At 40.9% G+C, this 25,155-nt stretch overlaps 1 protein-coding gene and 1 pseudogene across 4 annotated transcripts in view; one reads left to right on the forward strand and one right to left on the reverse strand.

The window, feature by feature from the left end:
* LOC145523856 (small ubiquitin-related modifier 1-like) overlaps nt 1–18,316 on the forward strand; it is a 38,136-nt pseudogene extending 19,820 nt beyond the window's left edge.
* The window catches only part of SPDYC (speedy/RINGO cell cycle regulator family member C), a 53,331-nt gene that overhangs the window by 22,745 nt on the left and 5,431 nt on the right, over nt 1–25,155 (reverse strand). For 2 of the 4 annotated variants that reach the window (XM_081532466.1, XM_081532469.1), the window contains exons 2-3: nt 20,076–20,166; nt 19,697–19,851 (exon numbers count right to left, since the gene is read on the reverse strand). Coding sequence is in view for 1 of the 4 variants with exons in the window: in XM_081532463.1 (XP_081388589.1) it covers nt 20,076–20,166 (91 nt within the window). In the remaining 3 variants the exon portion in view is untranslated. Of the gene's footprint in view, nt 1–19,696; nt 19,881–20,075; nt 20,167–25,155 lie in introns of those variants that run through there. The other 2 variants (XM_081532463.1, XM_081532464.1) reach the window with 2 other exon arrangements.

The following is a 25,155-nucleotide window of genomic DNA, read 5'->3' on the forward strand; positions in this document are numbered from 1 at the left end:
CTAATTATTTAGTCTGGAGATTATCCTAAAGGCATATCCAGCAAATTCAGAAGCATTCATTTAAGGGAATATTGTTCAAAACAGTGCGAGTCGCAAGAAGGATACACTATATAGCACAGGGAATTGCACCCATTATCTTATAATAACCTCTAATATATAATCTGCAAAAATACTGTATCTCTGTGCTGTACACCTGAAAGGAACACAGTACTGTAAATCCACTGCGTGCTTAGTCGCTCAGTCATGTCCTACTCTTTGTGTCCCCTTGGACTATAGCCTGCCAGGCTCCTCTACCCACGGAATTTTCCAGGCAAGAATACTAGAGTAGGGTGCCATTTCCTACTCCAGGGGATCTTCCCAACCCAGGGATCAAATCCACAGCTCTTGCAACTCCTGCACTGTCAGGCAGAATCTTCACCACTGCGCCACCTGGGACGTCCAAATCAACTATACTTCAATTTAAAAACAAAAGCAAAAACATAAAAACAGTGACAGTCTATGGTTTTTGAGCTACCAAAAAAAAAAAAAAGCTACTATGGCTTTCTCCTTTCTCCTGTTCTCCTTTCTGACTTCCAGTTTAACTCCAGGTAGGGGCAGCCAAGAAAATAGGAGGCGCCCTCTCCCACTCTAGTCGCCATATCCCAATGTAGAGTGAAGCTTTCACCTTGAAAAGGGCCGGCAGTCCATGTTTCTCATCCTCTCATTCCAGACAGATGCAGCAAAAGAGAACTGGTCGTCTCTTCCCTCACTCAATCCACACTTTCAAGCAAGAAGCTCTACAATCTGGGCATGACAGGCCTAAAATACTGGATCCTCATAGCTCTCCTAAAGCAGAGAGTCCACGCCAGAAGGGAAAAGTTAAGAAGATCAGGAGCTGCTATCTCCCACTCCCACCAGCTTCTAGAGCAGGGGTGTCACTCATGGATAATGGGCTTCTTTCCCCAGTCCTAGTTTCTATAGAGTGGGGCAGAGGTTCTGCCCAGGTGGAAAGGCAAGCCATAAAGAACTCCATAGTTTTGCCTGAGGAACTTACCTTATCTGGAACAATGCCTATTAGCATTATCAAACAAAATGAGATCTTTGATATTTTCATGGAGAGCAATTAAGAAGGTACTCCTTGATACTAGTAGCAATAGGTAAAATGGCAACTGGACATTTACAAGACAATCAGGGAAAGAGGCAGCCAGGAAGGGCCCTCCTTGAGTCACAGTCTACCCCAGGGCTTGGGAAGGCTGTGCACAAATACCAGGCTTCACTCACTCAAGAGACCAAAATAGATCCACATAAATACAGTGGGTCTGTCTTTGACACAGGAGCAAAAGCAGTACTGTGGAGAAAAGATGATTGTTACAACAGATGATATTGGAACAACTGGACATCCACATGGAAAAAAAATCTAGACATAGACCTTATACCCTTTACAACGATTAACTGAAAATGAATCATAGACCTAAATGTAAAATAGAAAACTATAAACCTCCTAGAAGTTAACATTGGAGAAAATCTTGGGTTTGGCCATAACTTTTCCCCCCAGTTTTACTGAGATATAAATGACATATTATGTTGTATTAGTTTAAGGTGTAAGGCCATGATTTTTCAAATACCACACCAAAGCTATGCTCTCTGAAAAACCAATTGATAAACGAATTCATTAAAATGAAAAACTTTTGCTCTGCAAAAGACAATGTCAAGAGAATTTGACTGGGAAATGACATTTACAAAAGAGACATATCTGATAAAGGACTGTTATTCAAAATATACAAAGAACTCTTAAAACTCCAAAATACGAGAATTCCCTGGCATTCCAGCAGTTAGAACTCTGTGCTTTCACTGCCGAGGGCCTGGGTTCTATCCCTTGTAAGAGAACCAAGATCTTGCAAGTTACACGCCTGGGCCAAAAACAAAAACACAATGATAAGAAAACAAAATCCAATTTAAAAATGGGCTAAAACCCTTAACAGACATCTCACAAAAGAAAATATACAGGTGGCAAATATTCACGTAAAAAGATGTTCCATATCATATGTTATTAGAGAAATGCAAATTAAAGCAACAATGAGATACCCTACATCTTCATTAGAATAGCCAAAAGCCACAACACTCACAACACGAAATGATGGTGAGGATGTGAAGCAGTAGGAATTCTTACTCATTGCTGGCAGGAATGCAAAATATTACAGGCACTTTGGAAGAGAGTTTGACAGTTTCTTACAAAACTAAACACATTCTTACATATAATCCAGCAACTGCTCTCCTTGATATTTACGAAGGGAGTTGAAAACTTATGTCCACACAAAAACCTGCACACAAACGTTTCTATGAGTTTCATTCATAATTGCCAAAAACAAAATGCAACCAAGATATCCTTTAATAGGTGAATGGATAAACAAAATTGTGGTGTATCCATAAAATAGAATATTATTCAGTGATAAAAAGAAATGAACAAATGACATAAAGAAGGCTGAACACTGAAGAATTAATGCTTTTGAACTGCGGTGTTGGAGAAGACTCTTGAGAGACACTTGGACTGCAAGGAGATCAAACCAGTCAATCCCACAGGAAATCAATCCTGAATATTCATTGGAAGGACTGATGCTGAAGCTCCAATACTTTGACCACCTGATGTGATGTGTCAACTCATTAGAAAAGACCCTGACGCTGGGAAAGATTGAAGACAGGAGGAGAAGGGGACAGCAGAGGATGAGATGGTTGGATGGCATCACCGACTCAATGAACATGAATTTAAGCAAGCTCTGGGAGATGGTGAAGGACAGGGAGGCCTGGTGTGCTGCAGTCCATGGGGTCGCAAAGAGTCAGACACGACTGAGCAACTGAACAACAACAACAAAAAATGAGCTATTGTGATGGCTAATTTTTTAAATTGAACTCTGGTTGATTTACAATACTGTGTTAGTTTCAGGTATACAGCAAAGTAAAGATTCAGAAATTTATGTGGATATGCAAGAGACTCAAAATAATCAAAACAATCTTGAGAAAAAAATAAGAGTACACTTGAAATGAACACAACATTGTAAATCAGCTCTACTCCAATAAAAATTAAAAAAAGAAAAAAAGCAGAGAGAGAACAAAGCTGCATGATTCATTCTTCCTGGACTCAAAACTTACTGCAAAGCTACAATAATCAGGACTGTGAGGTACTGCCATCGTATCCAAAAGTGGGGTCCAGCTGCTTGCCGCTCAAAAGCCAAAGAAGAGGTAAGGTTGGTGGAAAGGAAAGTTGACTTTATTTTGGATTCCAGCAACCAGGGTTGGGAAGGGCTACCGCCTGTCCAAAGGTTGACTGTCCCCCACTAACAATATAGACAGACAGAGGGGGCTATATGCAGAAACAGCAGACAACTCTGACAGGCATCTTGAAACTGATCATCAGTGGTATGACCAGCATCGTCTTGATTGTTTTAAGAACAGTTAATCTTTAGTTCCATGGTGGATTTGTTCCGATTTCTTAGAGGCCAATTCTTGGAACTGTGGCAGATTATGTCATGGCTACAATCGGGTCATCATGTAATTAACTTCTTCCACCAGGTGAGGGTTTCAGTAGCTACAAGACAGCTCACAGGATATGGCTCATAATATTATCTATAGCCCTTGAGAAGGAACTAAAGGTCCTTGACTAGTTTTAATGACTAAACAATTACTTAGTCTTGTTGGACTGTTTTCCTTTGTTTCTGATTTTCTCGCTTCTCTGATTAAACTTATTCTTTGGCTAAGGTAAAAGGTAGACTGAGGACGTGGGGGGCAAGGATCATAGGGTCCTGCTCCATTTCACAATTAAGACAGAAAAACAGATCAATATAATAGAACTGGACATCCAAAAATAAACCCCTACGTTTGTGGTCAACTGATTTTCTGTAACAGTGCCAAGATCTTTCAATAAGGGAAAAATAGTCTTTTCAGTAAATGGATATTGGGACAACTGGATAACCACATGCAAAGGAACGAAGTTGGACACCTGCCTCACACAAGATGAATAATAAAATCAAAATAAATCAGAGACCTAAAATCTAAGAACTAAAACCATAGTATTCTCAGAAGAAAACATGGGCACAAATCTTCATGAACTTGGGTTAGGGTTTCTTAGATACAACACCAAAAGCACAAAAGAAAAAATAAGCTACATAAAATTAAAAACTTTGTGCTGTGAAGGATATTACCAAGAAAGTAAACAGACAACTACAAAATGGCAGAAAATATTTGCAAACAAGGTATCTGATGGGGAACTTGTACCTGTAATATTTAAAGGACTCTGACAACTATAGCCTTTATTTTTAAATTTTAATTATGTATTTATTTATTGGCTCTGCTGCATCTTCATTGCTGTGCAGGCTTTCTCTAGTTGCATAAAGTTGGGCCTACTCTGTAGTTGCGGTATGCAGGCTTCTCATTGCGGTGGTTTCTTTTGTTGTGGAGTACAGGCTCTAGGGTGTGCAGCCCACGTACTTTTGGCACGTGGTCTCAGTAGCTGCAGCTCCCTAGCTTGAGCACACAGACTCAATAGTTGTGGCCCATGGGTTTAGTTACCCTGCTGCACGTGGGATCTTCCGGGACCAGAGACAGAACCTGTGTCTCCTGCATTAGAAGGCAGATTCTTTACCACTGAGCCACCAGAGAAGCCCAATAGTCCTATTTTCAAAATGGGCAAAAGAATCGACATTTCTCCAAAGAAGATACACAAACAGCCGAAAGCACATGAAAAGATGCTCAGAATCATTCGTCATCAAGGAAGGGCAACAAGAAAAAGAAAAACCACAACAGACACTACTTCACACCCACTAGGACGGCTAACAAAGACACAAAATGATGGGGGTTGACAAGGGTGTGAAGAAATTGGAGCCCTCATACATAGCTGGTGGGAATGTAAAATGTTGCAGCTGCTTCAGAAAATAGTTTGGTGGTTTTTCAAAAAATTAATTATAGACTTACCATATAATCCAGTCATTCTGCTCCTAGTTATTTATTTAGCCAAGGGAATTGAAGATATGTGTTCACACAAAACCTTGTATGTGATATTCACAGCAGCATAATTTCCAAGAGCCAAAAGGTGGAAAGAACCCAAATGATGAGTGGATTAAACAAAATGTGATATGGTCATGCAAGGGAATATTATTCAGCCATAAAAAGAAATGAAGCACTGGGAATTCCTTGGAAGTCCAGTGGTTAGGACTGCATGCTTTCACTGTTGAGAGCTAGGGTTCAATCCCTGGTTGGGGAACCGTGATCCTGCAAGCCGTGAGGTATGGTGGTCAAAAAAAAAAAAAGAAAAATGAAGTACTGATGCATGCTACAACATGGATGAGTTTGACAATATTATTTTAAATGAAAGAAGACAGTCACAAAAGGCAATATATTGTATGATTTTATTTATGTGATATGTCCAGAATAGGCAAAACTGTAGAGACTGAAAACAGATTACTGGTTACCTGGGGCTAGTGGAACAGCCAATGGGGAGTGACTGCTGATAGATACTGAGTTTCTTTTGGCATCATGTAAATGTCCTGAAATTGGATTGTGGTGAGAGTTGCACAACTTTGAATATACTAAGAACCAATTGTACACTTTGTAGCAGTAAATTATATGCCATATGAATGCTACCTCAGTAAAGACTTTTTTTAAACTTATACAAAATAGTCAAATTTATAAAGACAGAAAGTAGAATGGTGGTTTCCAGGGGCTGAGGAGAGAGGCAAATGGGTACAGAGTTTGTTTGGCAAGAGGAAAAAAGTTTTATGGATGGATGGTGGTGAGGGTTGCATGATGTGAACCTACCTAATGCACTGAATTATTGTCGTTGTTGTTAAGTTGGTAAGTCTTGTTTGACTCTTTGTGACCCCATGGACTGCAGCACACCGGGTTCCTCTGTCCTCCACTAGCTCCAGGAGTTTGCTCAAATTCAAGTCCATTGAGTTGCTGAAGCTATCTAACCATCTCATCCTCTGCTGCCCCCTTCTCCTTTTGGCCCTGAATCATACCTTTTAAAAAATGGTAAAAATGGTAACTTTTATGTATATATGCTCAGATGCTCAGTCGTGTCCGATTCTTTGTGACCCCATGAACTGTAGCCCACCAGACTCCTCTGTCCATGGGATTTTCCAAGCAAGAATACTGGAGAGGGTTGCCATTTCCTTCTCCAGGGAACTTTTATGCATATTTTACCATAATTTTTTAAATAAAGAAACTTTTTAAAGAATTTTGAAATTATGAGGTTACTGTGCAGACTTTACTAAAAGTAAATTTGGAAAGCCTGGGATAAAGTAATAATGTCCTAGGGAAACAGATATTAGCAAAATTTATCTCATTATAATGAAAAAATCTTAGCTAGATCAATATCCATAGAAGAAATAAGGAAAGTTTTAAAGAACTACCTCACAAAAAAGCATTTGGCCCAGATGGCTTCATAGAAGTTTCTCACATTTTTTAAAGAGCAGAGAGTCCCAATGTTCTAGAAATCATTTCAGAACATTCTTTGTTTCTTTTTTCTTTTTTCAGCTTTAAAAAGTTTACTGTATTGATGTCTGCTTGAGTTGCAACTTATTTCTTTTATGAAGCAAGTAAAACATTGACATCTAACTCTAGAAGGCAGAATAATAAAAGATAACTATCGACTCAAATCACTCATGAATACTGAAACACAAATACTAAGTAAAATATCACCAAACGTAATCCAGTGCTACAGTAAGAAAACAATGCACCATGACCAAGTGGAATTTATTCCAGAAGCCCAAGATTGATTTAATGATAAGAAATCTGTTAATATCACAGGCCACATTAATAGATTTAAGGGAAAAAATTATATGATTATCTGCATAGATGCTAGAAAAACCTACGAAATTCAACACTCTTTCTTTTTAAAAACAGTAAAGAAAATAGGAACTAACAGATATTTTATATATTAATATATAGTAGATATGTCTGTATCTTAATATATGTATATGTACGTATACAAATATGTATATAATAACCAATGTATAATATGTTACTTCATATAATTAATATATAATATAGAATGTTAATATTATATATAATATGTGACATATATTTCTCAGTCTTATATATATCTTAGTCCTAATGCCAATATCTTACTAAAAGCAGAAACACTAGAGAATATCAGAAAAGAAAAATAAGAAAATGCGGGACTTTGGGGTCCAGATGTTGGGACTCTGCATTTCCACTGCAGGGGCCACAGGTTCTATTCCTGGTTGAGGAACTAGAATTCCATATGCCATGGGGCATGCAAAAAAAAAAATTAGGTCTCTGATGGTATCAATGAACTTAATAATCTGAGGCATTCTCCACTGCCTGAACTTCTTGTTATATGAAATAATAAATGTCCTCTGTTTTATTTTTTTTTATTTTTATTTTTTAAATTTATTTATTTACTTGGCTGAACTGAGTCTTAGTTTTGCATGTGGGATCTAGTGCCCTGACCAGGGATTGAACCCACGGCCCCTGCACCAGGAGCTCAGAGTTTCAGCCGCTGGGCCACCAGGGAAGTCCCTGTCCTCTGTTTTAAAACCTTTGCAAGAAAAACTTTTTACTAGCAGTTGAAATTATCCCATATAATATTTTATCACCATGAAACATTCAGCAATAGACACATATTATCATATAATTATATAGTATATATTGATGCTGGGAAAGATTGAGGGCAGGAGAAGAAGGGGATGACAGAGGATGAGATGGTTGGATGGCATCACTGACTCAATGGACATGGGTTTGGGTGGACTCCAGGAGTTGGTGATGGACAGGGAGGCCTGGCGGGCTGCAGTTCATGGGGTTAGAAAGAGTCGGACACGACTGAGCAACTGAACTGAACTGAACTGATACATTATAGTTACATAATGTATCATATATATACATATAAGCATATTATCATATAATTATATAATGTATATTATAGTTTTATAAAGTATAATATATATTATGTATATATAATACACACATTACGTATATTATGTTTATATATTACACATTATATATATGATACATTATGTCTATATATGTATATTATGTTTATATATAATATATATTATACATTATGTATATATTATACATAATATATATTATAATGTATGTTATATAATTATATGATAATATGTTTCTATGTATGTATACACATCATGTATATATAATGTATATAATATATAAAAAAGAAAATTAAAGCTCCCCACAGCTTCTAAATATATAAACAAACAAGCAAAGGCAAGCTAGGAGAAAATTTTTCAGTGTAAGTCCTTAATATACAGAGAACTATTATAAATTGAGGGCCAAATGATCAAACCCATACTTTTGAAAACTAGAAAAAAAATACGAAAAGTCACAAGCAAAAAAGACACCAAAATCTTCTTCAAATATATTTTAAAAATTGTGGACTAACTTAAAAATAAATAAATGCAAACTAAATTAGCACTGAAATACCATTCCTCTCCTATCAGATTGGCAAAATTAAAGGATATAAAAACACATTCTGATGGTGAGACTGGAGAAATATACCTTCTCATATGTTGCTAATGGAAATGCAGACTGGTACAATAGTTCTGCAGGGAAACTTGACAGTGTTTACCAAAGCTACATATGTACATGTGTTTTGACCCAGCACTGCCACCTCAAGAAATTCACCCTGAAAATACACCTCCAAGAATAGGAAAATATATATGCACAAGATTATTTATTGAAACATTGATAACAATTGCAAATAATTGAAACAATCTTTACACACTATCCTATACATAGAAGATAGGTGAAAACATTTGATACATCCAGACAATGGAGTACTATGCAACTATAAAAAAGGATAAGAAAGGTCTCTATGAATTGCTAGGAAGTAATTTCTAAAAGCATATAGAATGCTATTCTTTACGTTAGAAAGAAAAAGATTATAAGAAAATACACATATATCTGTTCTTTTGTGAAAAAATAAATACAAGAAAGATAAACCAGAACTAATGATGTTTGTTTGTTGCCCACATGGAATAAGTGGGAAAGGGGTAGAACTGGCATCAAAGGAATGAAAGAAGAGAGACAGTTTGCTGAGTGTAGTTTTTCTGTATAATTCTGACTCTTAGACCCATGTTAATGCTTCACCTACTCCACAAAACATCAAATAAAATTAGCTAGAATATTTGGGAGAACCCATAAAAGGAAACTAAACCATAAGAAATTAATCCAACTGTATTAAAATGAGTAACAACCATTCTGAAGGAAATGACAGGGTAAAAATCTCATCTAAGTAACTTTGGAAAACAATATTTTGACTGCCTCAGTTCAGTGGCTCAGTTGTGTCCGACTCTTTGTGACCCCATGGACTGCAGCATGCCAAGCTTCCCTGTCTACCACCAATTCCTGGAGCTTGCTCAAACTCATGTCCATCAAGTCAGTGATGCCATCCAACCATCTCATCCTCTGGCCTTCAATCTTTCCCAGCATCAGTGTCTTTTCCAATGAGTCAGTTCTTTGCATCAGGTGGCCAAAGTATTGGAACTTCAGCTTCAGCATCAGTCCTTCCAATGAATATTCAGGACTGATTTCCTTTAGGATTGTCTGGTTTGATCTCCTTGCAGTCCAAGGGACTCTCAAGGATCTTCCCCAATACCACAGTTCAAAAGCATCAATTCTTCGGCGCTCAACTTTCTTTATGGTCCAACTCTCACATCCATACATGACTACTGGAAAAACCATAGCTTTGACTTGATGGACATTTGTTGGCAAAGAAATATCTCTGCTTTTTAGTATGCCATCTAGGTTGGTCATAGCTTTTCTTCCAAGGAGCAAACGTCTTTTAATTCCATGGCTGCAGTCACCATCTGCAGTGATTTTGGAACCCAAGAAAATAGTCTCTCACTGTTTCCATTGTTTCCCCATCTATTTGCCATAAAGTGATGGGACCAGATGTCATGATCTTTGTTTTTTGAATATTGAGTTTTAAGCCAACTTTTTCATTCTGTTCTTTCACTTTCATCAAGAGGCTCCTTAGTTCTTCTTCGCTTTTTGCCAAAAGTGTGGTGTATCTGAGGTTATTGATAGTTCTCCTGGAAATCTTGATTCCAGCCTTAATCTTTGAGCAACTACTGTAAGAAAAAAGAACTCAACAAAACAAGTATTGTACTCTTAGTAGCAAATTTGTTTTTCAGAGAGATGTGGGTTAGAAATTCTGAACCTATTTAATATTTACATGTACTAAGCACATAAATAGAATATTGTGAGGAAAGCTAGAAGGAACCCTGTGATGTTGTATGAGAATCAAAGGCATTAGTTCAAACTTGTGTGATGAATACATATGTACAGATGGGTAGATCTAGCAATGAATAGATGGGTACAGGCATACATATATTTCCTACTCTATCCACTGAGAGGAACTGGAGGCGAAAATACCCCAGTAACAATGAGCACTGCTGACGCCCAGTTCTTGGTTCTTAAATTCCATTCTTCAGTGAAAAGGAATCGGGGCTCTTTGGAGAAATGATTCATTTCAGGGCTAGTGCAGAGATGGTACATCATGAATCTGGAATATCACCTAGTGACAGAAAGCAAGGAGCCAGATGAGTCAACCTGAAGGAGCTCTCTGGGTCTTAATCTGGGACAATTTGAACAATAAAATAGCAAAGAGAGTGTATTAGTTAGGGTTCTTCAGAGAAATAGAACCAATAGTATACACATATGAAGAGCTTTAGTATAAGCAGCAGTCCCCAACCTTTCTGGCTCCAGGGACTGGCTTCTGGAAGACAATTTTTCCATGGGGGAGAGGGGATGGTTTTGGATGATTCAAGGACATTACATTTATTGTACACTCTATTTCTATTATTATTACATCAGCTTCACCAAGGAGCATCAGGCATTAGATCTGGGAGGTTGGGGACCCCAGTTATAAGGAATTTCTTCATGCAGTTATTGAGGTGGAAAAGTCCCACAATCTGCCGTCTGCAAGCTGAAGACCCAGGAAAGCGGTGGTGTAATTACTTCTGAATTTGAAGACCTGAAAACAAGGGTGGCCAAACACAAGATCGATGGCCAGCTCAAGGAATCTGGTAAAGGGGTGACTTCTTCCTTCCTCCACATCTTCATTCTACTGAAGCTCTCAGTGGGCTGGATGATGCCCACTCATATTTGGGAGAGCAAACTTCTTTACTGACTCTGAGCAAACTGAGTCCACTGATTCAAACATTAATTTCAACTGGAAATACCCTCACAGGCACATCCAGAAAGAAATATTATGTAGCCAAGTTATCTGGGCACCCTTTGATACAGTCAAGTTGACACATAAAATTAACCATCATAGACTGTAAGGGATTATTACCCATGGGAAAAAAAAATATCCATGAGTCTATACTGGTATGAATAAATAAGTAAGTAAATGGGGGGGGAAGTGACAGTTCTTTCTCTTTTAAAAAATTGTTTCTTTTTGGCTGTGCTGGGTCTTCGTTGATGCCTGGGATTTTCTCCAGTTATGGCAAGTGGAGTTGCGGCTCCAGCTGTGGCTACTCTCCAGCTGTGGCTACTCTCCAGCTGTGGCAGTGGCTTCTCTTGCTGTGGAGTGTGCTCCACAGCAGGGCACTCGGGCTTCAGTAGTTGAACCACGTGGGCTCAATAGTTGGGGCTCCCAGGCTCTAGAGCACTGGTTCAATAGTTGTGCATGGTCTAGTTGCTCCAAGGCACATGGGATCTTCCTATCCAACCCATGTCTCCTGCATTGGTAGGTGGAGTTTTTACCACTGAGCCACCAGGGAAGCTGGATAGTTGTTTTTTTCCAGTAAAATTTCGTAAATAAAAAGAGAAGGCATGATGAAAATAGAAAATCACCATGAGGCAAATGCCACAGTAGTAATTGTTGCAGGCAGGAATCATTGATGATTAAAAAAAGTATGACAAGAAACAACACATTTGCATAAATTCAAAGTATCTTCCCTCACCCAAAATATTTACTAATTACAAAGGGGAAATGAGTCAGTTTGCAGTGGAGAAACCTGGCAGACACATCCTAACCAAGTGATCAAAGTTAATGTCACCAACAAGAAGACAAGCCAACTTCACGTACCACCCAGTAGGATACGCTGAGAAGAGCACATCACTTCTGTATTATTCTTGCCCCGAATGAATAACCTCAAAGTCAGCATTGGGAAACATCAGATAAATCCACACTGAGGGATATTCTACAAAATAACTGGCCAATACTTTTCAGAAGTTTCAGGTTCATAGAGGAAAAAGAAACCTGAGAAATTGTTCCAAATGGAGAAGACCAAGGAGACAGGACAGTTGTGGTAGCCAGCCTCCCAAGTGGCCTTCAAGTGAGCCTGGTATTCATGGGATAAGACTGACCTGTGTACCAGCGGGACATTGTGGAAATGACATTGTGTGATTTCTGAACCTAGATGGTAAAAGACTTTGCAACTTCAACCTTACTTTCTTTTCTTTTTAATATGAAATTAAAAGACGCTTGCTCCTTGGAGGGAAAGCTATGACAAACCTAGACAGCATGTTAAAAAGCAAAGACATTACTTTGCCAACAAAGGTTTGTATAGTCAAAGCTATGGTTTTTCCAGTAGTCATGTCTGGATTTGAGTTGGACCATAAAGAAACCTGAGTGCCAAAGAACTGATGCTTTGGTATTGTGGTGCTGGAGAAGACTCTTGAGAGTCCCTTGGATAGCAAGGAGATCCAATCAGTCAATCCTAAAGGAAATTAACCCTGAATATTGGGGAAACAGTGGAAACAGTGGCTGACTTTATTTGGGGGGGGGGCTCCAAAATTACTGCAGATGGTGACTGCAGCCATAGAATTAAAAGATGCTTGCTCCTTGGAAGAAAAACTATGACCAACCTAGACAGCATATTAAAAAGTAGAGACATTACTTTGCCGACAAAGGTCCATCTAGTCAAGGCTATGGTTTTTGCAGTAGTCATGTATGGATGTAAGAGCTGGACCATAAAGAAAGCTGAGTGCCGAAGAATTGATGCTTTTGAACTGTGGTATTGATGGTTGGATGGCATCACCAACTCGATGGACATGAGTTTGAGCAAGCTCCGGGAGTTGGTGATGGACAGGGAAGCCTGGTGTGCTGCAGTCCATGGTGTTGCAAATCACTGGACACAACTGAGCAACTGAACTGAACTGAATGATACCAATAAAACTGACAAAACTTTGGCAAGCTGCAATCAGAGTAATTTTTAAAAGAGAAGGCACAAATTAACAATAACAGGAATAAAAAGTGAGATATGTTGGACAATAAAAATGCAAAGATGTTATAAACAACTATATGCCAATTTTTATATTTTATGTAATTTAAATATTTATATTTAAAGTTATATAAAAATAGACAAATCCCTATACAAAAATAAAACTCAGCAAAACTAAGATAAGTAGAAATATTAATCCTGAGTAGGGACTTCCCTAGTGGTCCAGTGGTTGAGAGTCTGCCTTTCAATGCAGGGGAGGGGGGTTCCATCCCTGGTCAGGGAACTAAGATCCCACATGCCTCGGGGCGACTAAGCCCTTGAGCCACAAGAAAAAGTTTATACAACCAAAATAAAAAAGAAATGCTGATTAATCCTATAACATTAAATTGAATCAGTAGATAAAATCTTATCACAAAGATGTAGAATGGATAAACAACAAGGTTGCTGTATATAGCACAGAGGACTCTATTCAATATCCTATGATAAGCCATAATGGAAAAGAACATTTTGAAAAAAGAATGTGTATATATGTATAACTGAATCATTTTGCTGTACACCAGTAACTAACAAACACAACAGTGTAAATCAACTACACATCAATAAAAAAATTTTTTTTAATCCTATCACAAAGAAAAGGCCTCAATGGAAGATTAACTAAACATTCAAAGAACAAGTACTTCTATCTTGTACAAATTCTTACATAAAAAGAGGGACCTTTCCCACTCACATATCATAAAGGTAGCATCTAACCTGTTAAAGGGTAAATTACATTAATTAATTCTCTTATTCTTCACCTTGCATTTTTGGAATAAATCTAACTTGGGCACAGTGTGTTATCTTGTTTATATATTACTAGTTGAGTTAATAATTTGCTTAGGTTTTTTACATCCATGTTTATGAGCCTGCAGTATTTTTTTTCTTATGCAGTCCTTTTTAGATTTTGGCTTCCCTTGTGGTTTAGCTGGTAAAGAATCTGCCTGCAATGTGGGAGACCTGGGTTCGATCCCTAGGTTGGGACGATCCCCTCGAGAAGCAAATGGCAACCCACTCCAGTACTCTTGCCTGGAGAATTCCACACACGGAGGAGCAGGACAGGCTGCAGTCCATGGAATCGCAAAGAGTCAGACACGACTCTGCACATAACTTTCACTTTCAGGCTCATAAACACAGATGTAAAAAACCAAAGCAAACTATTAAACTGAACCTAGTAATATATAGACAAGATAAGACACCCTGTCCAAGTTGGATTTATTCCAAAAATGCAAGGTTAGGGATAAGAAAATTAATGTAATTTACCCCTTTAATAGATGAGAGGAGGAAAAAGGTGCACCATCTCGGTGAATGCCGAGGCTCATCGGGCTGTGCCCAGTGATAAAGACCCCACAAGGCAGAGGGGGACAAGCAGTTAGAGCAACAGGAGAGGCAGCGGCTGAGATGGGATCAAAATATTGGCAGCTTTATCTGGAGTGCAGTCAATTCTGCACTGAAAAGCAAATCCATTCAATGATTAACTGAAACATTTTTGCAAGCATATTTACAATAAAATAACCACTTGGGTTTATGAGAAAAATAAAAGCAAGGTAACGGATTTAAAACCATTTAATATTTAAAAATGATATAATTGGGAATATGGTATCTTGAGGTGGGAGACAGGGAGGTGTGATGGGAGACAGAAACAGGGAACTAGTGATGTTTCTCAGGTTGGGTATTTATTTTGATTTCACTCCTTTGCTTAAGTATTTGTTATTGCTGTTGTTTCGTCCCTAAGTCATGTCCAACTCTTTTGGGACCCCGTGGACTGTAGCCCGCCAGGCTCCTCTGTCCATGGGATTTCCCAGGCAAGAATACTGGAGTGGGTTGCCATTTCCTTTTCCAGGGCATCTTTCCAACCCTGAGATCGAACGCAGGAGGATTCTTTACCCCTGAGCCACTGGGGAAGCCCTTGCTTATGTATATTTGACATCAATTACTTTGTACATGTCAAATATCTCATTATCTTATAAAGTGAACGCGACATGCCACCTGCAAACCTGCTGTCTCTGGGAAGTCCCATCCTCAAGAACAATTCTACCTTCCACACAGAAGACTGAGGCAGGTGGTTCAGAGATTAAGAATCCACACTTCCACTGCAGGAAGTGTGGGTTGGATCCCTGGTCGGGGAACTAAGATCCCACATGACTGCTGTGCAGCCAAAAAAGAAAAAAATAATAATAATAGAAGAAATATTTAAAAAGAGAAGACAACTGAGGCCACTGAGATCCTTCCCCCACCCACACTTAATCAAACACTGCCTCCTGGCCCATCATACCTTCAGCCTGTCCACCCTGCCCAGCCCAGCACCACTGTCTTTATCACTCCCTGAGCAGTTGCATCAGCTTCCTGACCACTCTTCCTGCTCCTGCTGAAGCTCCCTCCCTCCTCCAGGCTGGTGCTCTGTGCAGATCTGTTCGGCTATCTCCTGCTGAAACCCTGCAGGGTCTTCCTACTGAGCTGGATAAACCCCAAGTCCTGCAGAGACTGTCGACAGGGCCCTGGGCCATCTGGCACATCAGGCCCCACCCACCTGCTCAGACACCTTTTCAACCATTCTCAGCCTCTCTCCCCAAGCTCCAGTCGTCCTGGGATTCTCTTTGCTTCCTATAATACAGACTTTCAGGCCAGAGATCTTCCCACTGATCTGTATGCCTTTCTCCCTTCTTACCCTCTCATCCTCTTTTGGCTCCATTTTATATGTCACTTCCTCATCCCACTTTTCATTACTCTTTATTACTCATTACCAGGTACGGCCGTTGAAAACCTCCATCTCTTACAATCTCTCTCACTTTATATATCCTGGACTTCCAGCCAAATGCAGAAGATTTCTAGGGAACTCCGAGGGCCCCATGCGGATGGCAGGGCCATCAGATAGAAGGAGTTGGGTTCTCAAATATGCTGAGAGGAAGCCCACCCTTCAACTGCCCCTCAGTCTATCCATGACACCTGGTGTATGAGTTAACTGTTGTTGTGTAAAAATTATCCCAGGACTCTATGGCTTAAAATTTTAAAAAGCAATTTATCTCACTGTTCTGTGGGTCAGGAATTCAGGAGCAATTTAGCTGGGAGAGTCTGACTCACAGTCTCGTGAGATTTGTAGTGAAGCTGGCCAGAGCTGCAGTCATCCAAAGGCCTGGCTGGGGCTGGAGGACTCCCCTTCCCCAGAGGTCACTACCACGGCTGTGGGCCTCAGTTCCTCAGCGCCTGGACTTGCCTGTAGGGCTGCTTGAGTGTCTTCCTGCCATGGTGGCTGGCTTTCTCCAGAGCGTTGGATCCAAGACAGAGCAAGCAGGAAGCCAGAGTGCCTTTTGCAATCAGGTCTCTGAAGTCTCTGCTGAAACCCTGCAGTGTCCTCCCACAGACCTGGATAAACCCTAAAGGCCTGTAGAGACTGTCATCAGGCCCCACCCACCTCCTCAGACTTCTTTTCGGCCATTCTAGGCTTCTCTCCCCAAGCTCCAGGCACGCTGAGATTTTCTTTGCTTCCTAAAATACAGACTTGCAGGCCAGAGGTCTTTCCACCGATCCTTATTCCTTTCTCCCTTCTTACCCTCTACTTCATTTTATTCTATTCATTACAAGCCAATCACTGAGTCGGGCTTATATTCAAGGGGAGGGGAATTAGGGTCCACCTCTTGAAATGAGAGGTATCATGAATGTATGGACTTGTCCCCAAACTACCACACCCAGGAGACTCCATCCCTGGCCAAACACTTCTACCAACTCTGTATCTGCACAGGAGGAGAAAGCAACTCAGATAACCAGAAGGTTGTTTCACTTTGAACTCAGGACCAGAGGGCCATAAAATTCTTTGGATGCGTATGCTTCCTGGTACTCCTACTGCAGCTCAATACAAAGTTCCTGTTCCCTCTTTCTGAGATAACTAATCCCAGCTTCTCCACACTACTCACTTCTCTTTTCCCGCTCCTGTACCTACCTGAATCCACATCTATACCCACCTCCAGCTCAGACAGAACTGTCTCTCCACCTTTCAAACACTCAGGATCCTCCTCATCTGCTCCACCTTCTCTACATTTTTTTTTTAATTTTTAAAAATATTTTTCGTCTGGGATCTAAAGTGGGATCTTTAGTTGCGGCATTTGAACTGTTGGGCTTCCCAGGTGGTGCTAGTGGTAATGAACCCGCCTGCTAATGCAGGAGACATAAGATATGCTGGTTTGACCCCTGGGTCCAGAAGATCCCCTGGAGGAGGGTGTGGCTACCCACTCCAGTATTCTTGTCTGGAGACTCGCATGGACAGAGGAGCCTGGCAAACTATAGTCCATAGGGTTGCAAAGAGTTGGACATGACTGAAGCGACAACACACACACACACACACACACACACACACACACACACACACACACACACACACACACACACACTAACTCTTAGTTGCAGCTTGTGGATCTAGCTCCCTGACTAGGTAGGGATCAAACCCAGGGCCGCTGTATTTGGAGCTCACAGTCTTAGCCACTGAACCACCAAGGAAGTCCCTCTCCTCCCCTATGGATTTCCCAAAGTCCTCACTTCCCTATGTGTTTCCTTGTTTGTCATCTTTTAGTGACTGCACGCTCCAGGAGGGCAGCGATTTTTATCTCTTTTGTCCACAAATTCATTCTCTACACTTAGAACAAGGGCTGGCTAATGTTGGCAACTCAGTATATACTTGTTGGATGAATAAAAACCCGTGGGAGGAGGGAAACTCCAACTCTTCTAACGGGAAGAAGACAGGAGCAAGGGGGAAGCAGGAGGAAAGGTATGTGCCTCAGGTTTCTCGTCCTGGACAAGAAGGCTCATGAGGGCAGAAGGTGTCTTTTTGCTCACAAGTGAGTTCCCAACACCCAGCCCCACTCTGATGTGGAACAGGTTCCATACAAGTGTGTTGAGGGGCTGGGTGCCAGCTGATGGCCCAAGCCACACCTTTCTCTGATGGGTGCTGTCCCTGGACCTGTCCTCTGTATTGTGCGTCCCTTTCACTGAACCCCTGGCGGCCTAAGCTGAGTCCTGACGTGGCCTCAGACCTGGCTGCCTGCCCCCTGCAGCGGGCAGAGACTCGGACTTCTGGCCCTGCTCTGCCCTCCTAGGACACCTAGGCGGTCTAACCCAGTGGTGGCTGTCCCCTGGCTTTGCCCAGAGACTCTTGGGAAGGACACAGCCCCCCGACCCTGCTCGCATTGGGAGTGGATTCATCACAGACCCTGAGGGAGTTGGGGCCAGACAGTGGGACCTGGTGGCTTGTAGAAGGGCTGTGGTGTGTCAGGGAGCCAGACAGTCCCACCTCAGCCACTCTCCAGGGTGACTTAGGCTAAGTTCCTTGCCCTCTCTGAGCCGCTGCTTTTTCATCAATGAAACAAGTTGTCACGGGATTGAGAAGATGGACATATTGCAAAGTATGGAGGGTGAGAGTGGGGCTGTGGGGCCACACTGCCCACTTCATTTATTTATAGAGATTCTCCTTTTTAAATTTATTGATTTCTCTTTAGCCGTGCTGGGTCTTCGTTGCGGTGCCCGGGCCCTTCGTCGCGGTGACATCTCTCGTTGCAGAGCACGGGCTCTAGGCTTCACAGGCTTCAGCAGTTGTGCTACACAGGCTCAGTTGCCCCTCGGCATGTGGGATCTTAGTTCCCTGACCAGGGATCAAACCTGTGTCGCCTGCATTGGCAGGTGGATTCTTAACCACTGGACCACCAGTGGAGTCCCCACACTGCCTGCTTTAAATCCTGACTTTGTCTTCCCCTATTAGCTGTGCAAACCTTGGGCAAGTCACTTAACTTTTCTGTGCCTCAGTTTCCTCATCTATAAAACAGGCATGAGAGTAGGACCTGCCTCACAGGACTGTTTTGAGGGTTAAACATGTGTGTCTGGTAGACAGTCCGAGCTCAGCATGCACTGGCTGTATAACTATCCTTGCAATTTACAGCACATGTAAAGTACTACTTTTTTTTTATTCTGAGCCCTGCCCTGATGGAGGTCACAGACATTGGAGCAATTACAACATAGGGTCACACAAGACTGTGTTCCCACTGGATCAACGCCACTGGTGCCAAGATGAAGGAGAGACTCACTCAGGTTCTTAGCTGATGCTAGAAAGTGTCTCTGGGTATGTGAGAAGGGTTTTCTGAGCAAACAGGAGACAGAGAGCATCTTACAGAAAGAGGAGCCAAAGAGGAGACAGCTAGTCTGAGGAACAAGCATATTTCAGGGAATGGGACAAGTTAGTCGGCCACAATACAAAGTGGATCATGTGGAAAAGGGAAGGCAGGCTGGATATAGATTGTGCAGGAATCCAAACGCCCAGTTGGGAAGGTCTTTGGCAGAACAGCGAGCGGAAGCGGAAATGTGTGTAGCTGACTGGCTCACTCAGCATCTGTTGCTGCCTCCTCCCAGCTGCCTTCCTGGACTGCAGAGGCTGGAACAGTAAAAACCACGTCTTCCAGGCACTCCTCCCACAGTTGCAATCACGCCAGACTTACATTTAGAGCTGAGTGAAATGGTGGCCCTCCAGGCATCACTTCAGCCGCCGTGGTTCTGACAGGTATGGTGTGGCTCTGGAACCCCTGCACCGCTGAGGCTTCCACATCTCCAGGTCGAAGTTATCATCTCACTTGAATGGCTGTGGGTGCACTGCCTATACCCCAGTTAGATCTAGCAGACATCCTGCATTTATAAAAATCCCAGCAGAGATTGTTGCCTCATCTTCTACAAAGCTATTACTCTTGGGATCCCTGATTCTGCCACAACCTACCATCCCGAGGTTATCAGGCCCAAGACAGTTCTCTTATCCATCCATCACCCATTCTTCTATCCATCTATCCAACCATCCATTTGTTCATTCACTTCTTCAGTACTCACTGAGCTCTTATTTTTGTACCGGGCCCTGGAGCTGGGTCTGGGAACAGGGAGACAAACCAGACATGCTGCCAACTACCTGGGTTGTCAATGACTGTGGGGAAAAAACAAAACAAAACATGAAACTTAGAGGTTTGCAACAATAACAATCATTTATTTCCTTACCATTTTGCAATTTGGTCAAGGCCTTGCACGAGCCTCACATGTGCACTTCTGCAGGGTCATTCTAGGAAATCGGGAGAGGCTGGGAGTACCTGGGAGTGTTCCATCAAGAAAGTGGAAGGACAGGACTTCCCTGATGGTGCAATGGCTAAGATTCCAGGCTTCCAATGCATTCTATTGTGCCTGTGTGCTAAGTCACTTCAGTCGAGTCCAGTTCTTTGCGACCCTGGGGACCGTAGCCTGCCAGACTCCTCTGTCCATGGGATTCTCCAGGCAAGAATACTGGAGTGGGTTGCCACACCCTCCTCCAAGGGATCTTCCTGACTCTGGGACTGAACCTGTGCTTCTTACATCTCCTGCATTGATAGGTGGGTTCTTTACCACTAGTGCTACCTGGGAAGTCCAGCATTCCACTGTATGGATATATAATTTAACCACTTACCTGTTGATGGATGTGTAGGTTGTTTCTCAATTTTCTCTATTACAAACCCTGCTTTAATAATTCTATGTTAGGATAGGTTCCTAGAACTGGAATTACTGGGTCATTGGTATCTGAATTTTCTGATTCATTGAAATCTTCAAAATCATTTTATAAATTATTATACAAGTACTAATAAATAGGGTAAAACAGTAATCTCCCCTCACAACACCTTACCCCCATTCTCTTTCCTCTAGAGATGTCCATTGTTTAAGAGTGTACCCTTCTTTAATAGGTGCATATAATACATATGTATGTATACAAATATACACACATAGCTTATTTGTGTTTACGTAAATGAGATCGTGTTTATAACGTTTTTCTAAAAGTTACTTTAAAAAAAAAAGCATTTATTAATTTATTTTTGGCTATGCTGGGTCTTCATTGCTGCACACGGTTTTCTCTAGTTGTGGCGGACGAGGGCTACTCTCCAGTTGTGGTATGTCAGCTTCTCATTGAGGCGGCCTCTCTTGTTGCAGAGCATGGGCTCTAGGGCTCAAGGGCTTCCACAGTTGTGGCCCCTGGGCTCAGTAGTTGCAGCTCCCAGGCTCTATCTAGTGCAGAGGCTCAGTAGTTGTGGCGTAGGGTCACAGTTGCCCAGATCAGGGATTGAACCCATGTCTCCTGCATTGGCAGGCAGATCCTTTACCACTGAGCCACCAGGGAAGCCCTAAAAGTTACTTTTTTAACTTCATAAAATGTCTTAGAAATTTTTCTATACCAGGATACACAGATTTACCTCATTCTTATTACTTAAAGAAATATTTCAGATTACAAAAAGAGAAAAATGTAGGCACACACACATACCCCTCGACCCAGCACAGGAAAAAAACACTATAAACACAGCTAAGTATCTCTGTAGGACCATATTGTTCTTATCTTTCCCCAGTTCCATCCTAAATTTGGGGCAGTTCTTTATACTTTCGCTAGTAAGTAAATCTCTACCCATAAACAAAATGTAAGAAAGGGTATCATATTCTATGTGTTCTTCTGTAACTTGTTATTTTGATCAACACTTTTTAGAGATTTCTCCATGTTGAATTTGTTGTTCTGCTGCTAAGTCACGTCTGACTCTTCGTGACCCCATGGGCTGCAGCACGCCAGGCTCCTCTGTCCTCCACTGTCTCCCAGAGTTGCTCAGATTCAATCCCATTGAGTTAGTGATGGTATCTAACCATCTCATCCTCTGACAACCCCTTCTCCTTTTGCTTTCAATCTTTCCCAGCATCAGGGTCTTTTCCAATGAGTCAGCTCTTCACATTAGGTGGCCAAAGATTTGGAGCTTCAGCTTCAGCAACAGTGCTTCCAATAGATATTCAGGATTGATTTCCTTTAGAATTGACTGGTTTGATCTTTTTGCAGTCCAAGGGACTCTCAAAAGTCTTCTCCAGCATCACAATTCAAAAGAATCAATTCTTCAATGCTCAGCCTTCTTTATGGACCAGCTCTCAGATCCAGACATGACTACTGGAAAAACTATAGCTTTGACTGTACAGACCTTTGTCTTCAAAGTGATGTCTCTGCTTTTTAAAACGCTGTCTAGGTTTGTCTTAGCTTTCCTTCCAAGGAGCAAGCATCTTTTCATGTCATGGCCACAGTCACCATTTGCAGTGATTTTGGAGCTGCTGCTGCTGCTAAGTCGCTTCAGTCGTGTCCGACTCTGTGCGACCCCATAGACAGCAGCCCACCAGGCTCCCCCGTCCCTGGGATTCTCCAGGCAAGAACACTGGAGTGGGTTGCCATTTCCTTCTCCAATGCATGAAAGTGAAAAGTGAAAGTGAAGCCTCTCAGTCGTGTCTGACTCTTCGCGACCCCACGGACTGCAGCCTACCAGTCTCCTCCGTCCATGGGATTTTCCAGGCAAGAGTTCTAGAGTGGGGTGCCATTGCCTTCTCCAGATTTTGGAGCAGAGTCTAAGAAAATAAAATCTTTCACTGCTTCCACTTTTTCCCCTTCTATTTGCCATGAAGTGGTGGGACTGGACGCCATGATCTTAGTTTTCTGATTGTTGAGTTTTAAGCCAGCTTTTTTCACTCTCCTCTTCAACCCTCAAGAGGTTCTTTAGTTCCTCTTCACTTTCTGCCATTAGAGTGGTATCTTCTGCATATCTGAAGTTGTTGATATTTCTCCCAGAAATCTTGATTCCAGCTTGCGATTCATCCAGCCCAGCATTTCAAATGTTGTACTCTGCACAGAAGTTAAATAAGCAGGATGACAATATACAGCCTTGTCATATTCCTTTCCCAATTTTGAACAGTTGTTCCACGTAAAGTTCTAACTGTTGCTTCCTAAGCTGCATACAGGTTTCTCAGGAGACAGGTAAGGAGGTCTGGACTTCCATCTCTTTAAAATTTTTCCACAGTTTGTTGTGAACACAGTCAAAGGCTTTAGAGTAGTCAATGAAGCAGAAGTAGACGTTTTTCTGGAACTCCCTTGCTTTCTCCATGATCCAACGAATGTTGGCAATTTGATCTCTGTTTCCGCTGCCTCTTTGAAACCCAGCTTATACATCTGGAAGTTCTCATTCATGTATTGCTGAAGCCTAGTTTGAAGGACTTTGAGCACCTTGCTAGCATGTGAAATGAGCACAATTGTAAGGTAGTATTCTTTGGCATTGCTCTTCTTTGGTATTGGAATGAAAATTGACCTTTTCCAGTCCTGTGGTCACTGCTGAGTTTTCCCTCATTCATTTGCAGTATACAATATTCCATCGCATGATTAAATTACAACTTACTTATGCATTCTCTTCTAAGAATGCCTACTTGGATGTCTCCTCTACTTATGAAGACCTACAATGAATATCTCTGTATGTGTCCTTTCTGTACACATGGGAGACTTTCTCAAGGAGTGAAATTGCTAGGTTGAAGAGCAGCTATGTGTTTAAATCTACCAGATATTGCCAAATCACTCTCCTTTACCTTCTTCCACCAGAGTTACTTTGTTTTACGTTCTTTTTGGCTATACCTCTCGGCATGTGGGATTTTGCTTCCCACCAGGATGGAACTTGTGCTCCCTGTGGTGGAAATGTGGAGTCTTAAACACTGCATCACTAGGGACAGAGATGTTAAGACTTTTTACTTTTTGCCAACACTATGAATAAAAAATTATATCTCATTTTTATTTGTACATTCATTTCCCTAATTATTGGTGAGGTTGAGTACCTTTTCAAGTTTTGTGGATCAGTTGGTTTTATTACACAGTCCAGGAATCAATAAAATAGCATCTCATCTAACAACTAGAAAAGCACTCCAACCATTTTTCTTTCAGGTTTTCTTGTTGATTTGGAAGAGTGCTCTTTATATTCTGGATACTAATCCTTAGTCTTCTCCCAATCTGTCACATATTGTTTCCTTTACTTATGGAATCTTTTAATTTTTTTTAATGGTATAACTTTATTGAGGCTTATCTGACATATGTCATTTGCCCACTTCAAGTGCACAATTCAACAGATTTTTAGTAAATTTATCAAGTTGTACAACCATCATCATAAATCAGTTTTAGGACATTTCCATCACCTCAGTATGATTCTTCATGTCCACTGTTAACCCTATTTATGGAATCTTTAGTGCATAGAAATGTTATGTTTTAATGAAGTCAAGTTTATCCATATTTGTTTTCCTTTATGGTTTGTGCTTGTTGGGTGTTTTTAAAGAAACCCTTGACTACCTCATATTTGCCCATATTTTCTTCTGAAAGTTTAAAATTTTTGCTTTTTAACATTTAAGTGAATCAATTTTCCTAGAACTGATTTTTGTATATGGTGTGAAATAGAAATCCAGTTATTTTCCAAATGGATAATCAGTTGTGCCTGGAGGAGAAATGGAGATAGTTAATACTGAGTCATCTTAAAAATATTTATTGGTCTATTCATGTTCTCTATTCTGTGTTGGGTCAGTTTTACACACCTTTTCTTTTCTAGGAAATTTTTCCTTTCACCTAAGTTTTCAAATGTATTGCCATAAAATTACACCTATTATATTCTTATTATTTTTAAATCTTTGCTGTGTTTGTGGTTATCTCCCATTTTTATTCATTATATTGTTTACTTTTACCTTCACTTTATGTTCTTGATCAGCCTTGCCAGAGTTTTGCCTATTAGCTTATTCAAAGAGGCAGCTTTGTACTTGATTAATCTTCTCCCTTTTATTGACATCATAGAAGTATTGAGTGTTCTGCTCCACAGATATGGTATATCTCTCCATTTATTTAGATATTTAATTTCTCTTGGCAATGTTTTGTACTTTTCAGTGTACAAGTCTTGCATATTTTTACATTAACTTTTATCATTAAGTATGTCATATTTTAATGCTATGTAAGTAGTATTTTGGAAACGAATAGAGATCATTGAGATTGCACCCAAATACTGCATTTCGGACTCTTGTTGACTATGAGGGCTACTCCATTTCTTCTAAGGGATTCTTGCTCACAGTAGTAGATATAATG

This window comes from Giraffa tippelskirchi, chromosome 10, assembly GCF_054371585.1.
Source record: "Giraffa tippelskirchi isolate mGirTip1 chromosome 10, T2T-mGirTip1v1.2.pri, whole genome shotgun sequence".
Classification (NCBI taxonomy): Eukaryota; Metazoa; Chordata; class Mammalia; order Artiodactyla; family Giraffidae; genus Giraffa; species Giraffa tippelskirchi.